The 9165-nt window shown below is 35.3% G+C and overlaps 1 protein-coding gene across 6 annotated transcripts in view; it reads right to left on the reverse strand.

Moving 5' to 3' along the window:
- LOC145255813 (SPARC-related modular calcium-binding protein 1-like) overlaps positions 1-9165 on the reverse strand; it is a 369590-nt gene that overhangs the window by 32984 nt on the left and 327441 nt on the right. For 4 of the 6 annotated variants that reach the window (XM_080114514.1, XM_080114513.1, XM_080114517.1 and 1 more), the window contains one exon: positions 8813-8908. The exons of the other annotated variants lie outside the window; for them this stretch is intronic. In XM_080114514.1, coding sequence (XP_079970640.1) covers positions 8813-8908 — 96 coding nt within the window. The remainder of the gene's footprint in view (positions 1-8812; positions 8909-9165) is intronic. 6 annotated transcript variants of the gene reach the window in all.

Consider the following 9165-nt stretch of genomic DNA (forward strand, 5'->3'; position numbering starts at 1 on the left):
GGGCTGAAATCGCCAGAGTTGGAGATTAGATTTGAGAGAAATCAAATACAATCTAAGGGTCGTCACCGCTCTCTCTTCCCGAACTGCCACCACCACAAAACCGAGAGTAATTAATCTAATTTGGACAAAATCAACATTGAACAATTGTATATAAGTATATATTGTGTATATCTATCTTGAATTAACTAGTAGAATATATATGATCGAGTTTGTCTTTCTTTTGTGTGCATGAAATGAATTAATTTCCAGTGTGACATATCGACGAAGCAGCGGCCTATCAACCCGAAGGTGAAAGTGATTCCGGCCAAATCGATTGGTGGGTCCTACTACACGGAGATACTTGCGAAGAACCCCCTGTGAAGGACGAGCGCACGCAGGTCACATTGGGTTCGTGACCGAGGATTGACTCGTATATGACCAGGAGATCCCTATTAAGGATCACCGACCTTTGAAGGTGAAAATAGCACCATTAAAAGCTGAAATTGGTACCGAATTGAAGCTTTAGTTATGTAAGCTGTCCTGAACAACAGCGGATGATGGATTTTAATATATCAAATACGAAAAAGAGTTAAAATTTAACGATGACTTAATAAATTGTAATAAATTGCTGATTGCGGGTTTAGCAAATTATGTTTTGCCTTCGTCTAAGGCCGGATATGGCCGAAAGGGTCAAAGTATTGACCCCCAAATCGTGTACAGATATATGAATTACGCAATTCTTGGGGGAAATCCCTAATTGTTATGCAAGGATGTGGTGGCCAACTGACCAATCAGAGAAGGCCCCGTTGTGGTGTGGGGGCGAGATCATTGGCGTCTCTCGGCCGACACGCCCTCCATGACCATAAAAGCTGTTGCACAAGAAATTTTTGCCAATTAGAGAAAGTTGGAGTCAGAGTCCGGTTGAAGTTTTTGCGTTTTCAAATCGCCAACTAAAGTTCGCCACCCTCCCATATCCATTACTCGCCGCACACGTCAATTAAACGAAGAAAAGAGATATCGCGTAACCCACTGTTGAAAGGAATTGACTCAAATATTGCCAAAAGAACTTGTAAATATTAATTTGATTATAACCAACTTGTTTTGGATTTTAATAATTATGTAAAAAAAAACAAAAAACAAACACGTATTTTTTTTTTTGTGCAGCTGATTTTTTTTCTTCGCGCTTGCTTGACTACATCTTTGGTTTAATGAACTTGCACCGTTTCAACAACTTATGGAAGGCCCGATGGAAGTACTCTTGTGTGAGCGTGTCAATGATTCTCGTCACAGCCTCTTTCATCTCCTCAATTGTCTCATAACGACAGCCTGTAAGGTTTTCCTTGAGCTTAGGGAATAACCAAAAGTCACAGGGAGTAAGGTCAGGACTATAGGGAGGAGAAGAAACTGTTTTGATTCCCTTCTTGTTCAAACAGTTTGTGACAAGAATGAAACTGATTGGGATAAACTTCGTGTAAATCTTCCGTATCTTCACTTCCTCGCAAATAATTGTGTATACAGTTCCCACACTGACATCAAACTGTGTACTTATTGTCTCTATAGACACACGACGGTCCTTTTCTATGAAATTCTTTATTTGGCCAATCAACTCTGGTGTTCTTATTTCCTTCCCAAACATTTCATCACCCTTCAGAAACTTCCTGCCTTCCTTTAATCTCTTCTGTCACGCAAAAACTGATGTTCGATTCATGTAAGATGGTCCAAAAGCAGTCTGAAGCATTCCATACGTTTCTGTAGCATTTTTCAAGTTTAAAACCGAATTTTATTGCATATCGATCTTTGAAAGTGTTCTCACGTCCAGATTGCATTTTTGAAACTCACAAGCTGTGACAACGAGACTTTAGTAGGATGCATCTTGCTTCTTATATAGCTGTTTATTTGAACGTGAAATCATAAAAATTGGTCAGCCATCTCATAAGACGTGTAGTGAATTTTCAAAATTTTAAATGCGTGTACAAAATATTTGGAAACTTATTGAAGGCATCGCGTATAATTCTCATAAGTTTGTCTATTTTTGTGTGGTTATGTATTTTTACCAAGTAAAAACCTTCATTCGGAGACGCCAAATCTGTTTGAGGGGGTGGGGTGGGGGTGGGAGTAACTGGATGCTCGTAAAAGGCAATGGTTTGTTCGCTTCTGGTGCGTTTATATTTATTGTGCATTTTTGTCTGAACTCTTCTGCCGAAGAACCTCTTCCAACCCGCCCAAGAACAACCTCTCTTTTTTGGCCAGATGCACGTTTAACTTGGACATGCTCCTCTCTCTCTCACGTTCTCTCTTTCTTTCTTTCTTTCTTTCTCCCTTTCTTTCTCTCTCTCTCTCTCTCTTTCTTTTCGCCGTGAAAACAAAAAGCACTAATTGATTAAAAAAAAAATAGAGGAGATGCTTTTTTTTGTGTTAATCTTCTCACCTTAAAAAATTGTTTCATTTATAATTTAAACACCCTCTTCCTTCCCCTCTTGCCGTTCTCCTTCTCTCTGTCGTTCTTTTTCTTTTTACTCTCCTTTCTCTTCCTCCCCATCCCTCCTCCTCCTCCTACTCCTCCTTCTACTCCTCCTCCTCCTCCTCCTCATACTACTACTACTACTACTAATCTCTGTTATATTTCTCTTTGAATTGCTGCCTGTTCGTTCCACTGTTTCTTGTTAACTACTGGACTGATTTGGCTGCAGTTTCGTATGGACCTTTTGTTATGATCGGGTGTAGCGAACTAAGTATTATGGTGTCCGTTCGATGGCACAGTTAAATATTAATAGTGATTATTATGGATCAGCAACCACAGTACCATATTTAATGTACAATTTTTCTGGGGAACTATTAGCCAGATCTAGCTTAAATTTTGTATTGGCATTTGTTATGATAATGTGAAGCGAATAGTATGATGGTTTAGGATAAATAGCGATCAGTATGTAATGCAAGAATAAGCACAAATTTAACCATTAATTTATTTATTGCGGACTATTCTCCTCATCTTTTCTTAGTTGTTGTTTCACGACGTATCGGCCAACTATTCCTCTGGCCTTCGTCAGGTGGTAACCGCGACGGGATAGGAACTCCAAATCTCCTAACTGCATTCTCAGCAATTACTGCTATCCATAGTTGTTGTCGTGTCACCACGTTTTTAGCTCAGTAAAACTTTGGCCGCTTTTGGGTAGGATTGAAACCGCTATCTTCAGACAATTCTCACCTGAAACTGTAGAGACTCAACATCTCTATTCACTGCGCCACGGGCCCCGTGAGACGACAACAACTGTGGATGGCAGTAATTGCTGAGAATGCAGTTAGGAGATTCGGAGTTCCTATCCCGTCGCGGTTACCACCTGACAAACGCTAGAGGAATAGTTGGTCGAGACGTCGTGAAATAACAACTAAAAAATGAGAATAGTCCGCAATAAATAAATTAAGAAATAATACTCATCTCAATAATGAATTCCAATTAAATAATATAAATTTAACCATATTCAACCATGAATTTGGCATAAAGCATTAAGTTTGAGTCAACATGATATAACTTTTGCCCGTTATTAACGAGCAAAAGGGACCTTTAGTCCTGACCTGAAATGGAACACGTACATCAAGTCAGTTGCCAAGGTCGCTGGAAAAGTGGTAGGATCCTTCTACCGCTCCAGAAGATATCTCACTGCTGATCTCTATCTATATAAAAGCAAAGTCACGTTTAAGGATGGAGTACTGTTGCCACATCTGGGCAGGAGCTGCAAAAAACAGCTTATCCTGCCTTGACAGAGTACAAAATAGACTTCGTGGCTTAGTGGGGGATGCCCTTTTCTCTTCCCTGCAACCTCTCTTCGGCAGGAGAAACGTTGCGAGCCTGTCTTTATTTTATCGTTACTTCCATGGCAAGTGCTCGTCTGAGCTTCAATCTCTGTCCCCCTCTCGCTAATCTTTCACGAGAAACACCCGTCTAGCTAAAACCACTGTCAAAAATGTTCCCCACTCTTTATCTGTGCCTAAATCAAAACGTAGATTCCATGAACAAAGCTTCTTTCTTAGAAGTGAACGCCTGTGGAACTCTCTTCCGTTTGCCTGTTTCCCACCTGACTCCAACCTGGATGTCTTCAAGTCCAACATAAACAAATTCCTGATCAACCGCCCCCTTAAGTAAGACACTTTATCAAATCTCCAATACTAAAGATTACTGCGATACTATCCCATTGATTACTGTACACGCAATAACCCTTATCTCCGAGTGGCTCCTGGGCCTTGATAAGTGGTGACCTCCAAGTAAAAATACCCCAAAAACTTTAGTTCAAGTTAATATGATTTTGTTAATTTCATACGAGTTTAGAGGTCAAACGTTTAGAAATTACAATATATATATATATATATATATATATATATATATATATATATATATATATATTGTAATTTCTAAACGTTTGACCTCTAAACTCGTATGAAATTAACAAAATCATATATATATATATATATATATATATATATATATATATATATATATATACTGGCAGGGTGGCCCGATGTTGCCCGGGATTAAATGAGAATCAACGAAAGTTCCACACCATACTTGTATTGTCATCAAAATCGATGAAATTACTCATTTTAAAATCAAATCGATTGATCGCCTGCTCTAATTGGGGACACACTGCGGTGCACTAGGAGGAAACGTTATGTGCATTCCTGCAGTGACTTAGTCCACAATACACTATAATCTACATTGCACTGTAGAGAACCTACTGTTGATTTTATAAAATTATTTTTTTATGTATAACGGCTGGAATTAAAATTTAAATGCAAAAGTCAAGAATTATATTTCAATTGTGCTCTAAACAGAATCATTAATTTCGAACGCGCCCCTGTCTTATTAAAGACCCTACTGTTGATTTTATGAAAATATTTTTATATTATGGCTTGAATTAAAGTTTAAAATGAAAAAAAAAAAGTCAAGGATCATGATTCAGTTGTGTTCTTAACTGAAATATTTATTTCGGACGCACCCCTGTCATATCAAAGAACCTACTGTTGATTTTATACGCCAGACCTTTCTGCTTGTGCGGTAATAAAACTTCTTGAATGTTGATATTTATAAGGTGTTAACTTTGTTTAAAATCGATCTGTTCTTTCTTTAATCGGATTTCTCAATTATCGATTAACGATTTTTGATATTTATCAAAGGCATTCCGACAGAAAAGACCACTCCTAGCCATAAAGTATGTTCGTGTAGAATTTCATAAAAATCATCTCAACCGTTTAGGAGTCCAAAGGGAATGAACACACACGAAGTCCCTTTTATCTATCTATCTATCTATCTATCTATCTAAAATTAACTTTGTGCGCGTGTTTCTATGTATATGTGTAAATTTGTTCCCTATGGACTCGAAAACGGCTGGGTTGATTTTTATGAAATTTTACACGAAAGTACTTTGTGCCTGGCAGTGTCTTTAGATAGGTCTTGTGTCGGAATAGGTTCGATAAGTATTGATAATCGATAATCGATAATCGAAATAATCCGATGAAAGAAGGAACAGTCGATTTTGACCAAAGTTTACACTTTACACAACCTAAGTGCATTTGAGAAGTTTTATTACCGCACAAGCTGAAAAGGCTTCGCATATGTAGACTACAATCTATTGTGGACTAAGTCAGTGCAGTGAAGCTTCGCCTCTGTCCTCCCCGATGGGTTATCACCTAGAGCAGGCAATCAATCGATTGAATTAAAAATGTTCGATTTCACCGATTTCAATGACAATAAAAATATAGGGGATGTGAATCCCGAGCAACGTCGGATTTCCCTGCTAGTATCCAATATAGTAGTAAGCTAATAAATCAGAATTTTTCTTTGTTCGAAACGATCCGTGGACATGTGACTTAACAGGTGATAAGGTCAGTTATGACAATCAGGTAGAAATTATAGTAATAAAGGCGTTGAAAGGTTCGATCCTTAATATAGGCCAAAGATCACTGGGTCTAAACAAAAATTTACGCATCTATCTGATTATGACTGACGGAATGGAAGCAAACTTTTATTTTTTGTGGATTTAACGAATGGCCCAGTATAAGATTTCGTACAGGTTCCCGAGTTTGGTTTAAAAACCCTAAATTCTATAATTATGTTCAAAGTTTCGGCTGATCTAGTGTTACTAGCTCAGGTTGTCTGAAGATATTGGTTTCCATACCTAAAATCCACCAAACATTAATGTTATTTGTTTTTTCGTTTCCCTTTGCTAAACTCAATCATGTTTTGCATAGTCCTTCCCCAAAATCCCTCTACGAAATGACCAAACCAAAAATTATGAACATATATTTGAAGATATAGAAAAATTCAAGCACAAAATGTTTTACCAAAATTACTGAGAGTTGATATGCTCTAAAACAAAACAAGCAAAGCAAACAACATGTATAAATATTTGATCCTGTTACCTCTTCTATTATATAAAAGCCAAAATGTGTGTGTGTTTGTGTGTGTGTTTATGTATTTTTTGTATGTCCGGCAAAGGCTTTTTTCCGGGAGGGCACTCTGGGGGGGATCACTAATTCTTACAACTTTTTATATACTCCCTAGATTATAATATCTTCGATTTACGAAACGAGGTCGTAAATATCTTTTATTTGAGTGCCGTTTATGTTACAAAATTCGCGCTGTAATTTCATTTCTCTATGGCGTAATGTTCAAGCACCTGCCTTTTTAAGCGTTTAATTGCAACCGTTCTCATTTCTCTGCACGTCCCGGTAACGTGTCCCACTTTCTTTTCCGCATTCGCCTCAAGGCTTCGTGTTCCTGCCTACCAAAATATTTTTTTTCTTTAACACCTCCCAACACCTAGGCAACGCCGAGCACCCCCGCTAGTTATCTATAAATGTTAGAATATGTCCGTGTTTCTCAATCTTTGATGACTAGTGGCCATTTTACTGAGTATCTCAACAATAGTGATCTTCCGCACTTAAAAAAAAGCGTTGATATTGTTTCAGTTTTTGCTGAAAATGGCACACTTGGTGTTGAGCTCGTGTGACGAGGCCTCTTATGTTCGGCTCCATCTAGAGCAAATTACTCGTTTTTTAGATCAGAAAAATAAAAACCTGTTTGCCAAAGTACTGAGTTTGGCATTAAATAAACCGAAAGGGGTTGATATGTCATAAGACAAAACAATCAAAACAGACACTATGAAGACATCTTTGAATAAATAAAAAAAAGCTTGAAGCATAAAACTATTCTCCAAATTACCGGCATTATGTAACATAGCGCGGATGCGCGGATGTAAATTCATGCGAAATGACGTCACCGGTTAAAAAAGAACTATAAAAGAGAGAAAGACAACTATTACAAGAGAGACGTGGTGCACAGAACATGATAACATTCGAGATCTCGTGAGAGGCATGGGTGACATCACTGCTGTTACAATGAGAAAATAAATGCTGTTGCTACAAAGAAAAAGCGAGTTGGAGTTATTTCCTATTTTATGTCTTGATTTCCTTTGCGATGTAAGCTGACATTACAAGACATTGCTTCCAGGACAAGGCTACAATTTTACTACTAGAACTAAGGACATTGGTAAATCATGTTGATTAACGGAAAATTTCTTTCATGGTCAGAAAATTAAAACCAAACGAAAAAACGAGTAGAAGAAGAATTTTGCTTCGGTTGTGTCATTTTAAGGCATATCAAGCCTTTTCAGGTTATTTAATGCAAAATCAGTCATTTTTGGTACAAAGATTTTACGCTTTAAGTTCTTTATATTTTCAGATATTTATTCATGGTGTTTGGTTTGGTTGATTTGTAGAAGAAAATTTTTGTTTTTGTTTTCAACTTCGCAAAAAGAAAAACATGATTGAGTTTTGCCAAGGATTGTAACAAACAATAACACCAATTTAGGTGTGTTTTGGGCCAGGAAGCAGCCTGATCTGGTAGCACCAAATGAAAAAAAAGAAATAAAAAAGAAGAGGAGAAAAAGGAAAAAAGGTAGAAAACGTTGAAAGAAAAAAGACACTAACAGAAAAAGCAAAACAAAAAAGTAAGAAAAATTGCAAATAGCATAAAAATGTAGAAATTGAAAAAAAAACAGTAAAAATATAAAAAAAATGCTAATTGAAATAAAAAATAAAAAATAAATTGAGAAAAAACATTAAAAATATCAATAACTCCTAATTGAAATAAAAATAAGAAGAAACTGAAAAAATGTATAAAGTGACAATTAAAGAAAGATTTTAAGAAAATAAAAGATTAATTAAAAATAAGGAATAATTTAAAAAAAGATAAAATTGAAAAAAAAAAACGAACAAATTAAAGAAAAATAATTAAATATCCCAAGAAAAGAAAAAAATTGCAAACAAGGAAAAAAAAGAAGAAAAATGAAAACAAAAGAAAAATGAATCAACGTAGAATTGAAAAAATAAATAAATAAAAAATAAAAATGTAAAAAAAAATTGAAAAAGAAATTAAAAATAATTTTAAAAATGATATTAAAATTTTAAAAGGGGGAAGTAACGAAATATATTATCGAAAAAATAAAAATTTTACAAGGAATAATAAAAAGCAAATTGAAAAAAAAATAATAAAAACTTAAAACGGATAAAATAAAAAATGGTTAATAAAAAATGGAAGAAAAAAAAAGAAAATATAAAGATAAAGATAATGAATAGAAATTCCGAGAAAAAAGAAAATAAAAGAAAAAAAATAAGAAAGAAAAATAAAAACTAGCAACAAAATCCCCCCAAAAGAATATTTCTCTTTTTCAAAACGAAAAGAGAAACATAAAAAAGAGAAAAAAAAATCCCATATCGAAAGATAAAAGAAAAAAAAAAGTAAGGAACGGCATAAGTGAAAATAAAATAAAGCACTTACGTTCTTCTTTTTTGTCCACTTTCGGAGATTCGATATGTTTATGTCTAGTGTTGGGAGAAGGGCGATTCCATATATGTGACGAAATCAAACCGCCACCTAGCGATGAAAATTGAAGGGAGACGCCGACACACAGAGGAGGAAAAAAAAAGGACGAAAGAAAAAAGAAAGAAAGAAAAAACACAAAAAACTTAAAAATAAAATACAAACAAATAAAAATAAACAAATATAAAAAAAAATGAAGTTTGGGGTTTGAGGCTATTCGTCTCGACTAACAACAAGAAAATATAAAAAGGTAACCAAAAATACATAGAATAATTAAAAATCATATTAATAAAAAAACAAAACAAAAATTA

This window comes from Euprymna scolopes, chromosome 31 (assembly GCF_053919585.1).
Source record: "Euprymna scolopes isolate OS-2025 chromosome 31, ASM5391958v1, whole genome shotgun sequence".
In the NCBI taxonomy this organism is placed as follows: domain Eukaryota; kingdom Metazoa; phylum Mollusca; class Cephalopoda; order Sepiida; family Sepiolidae; genus Euprymna; species Euprymna scolopes.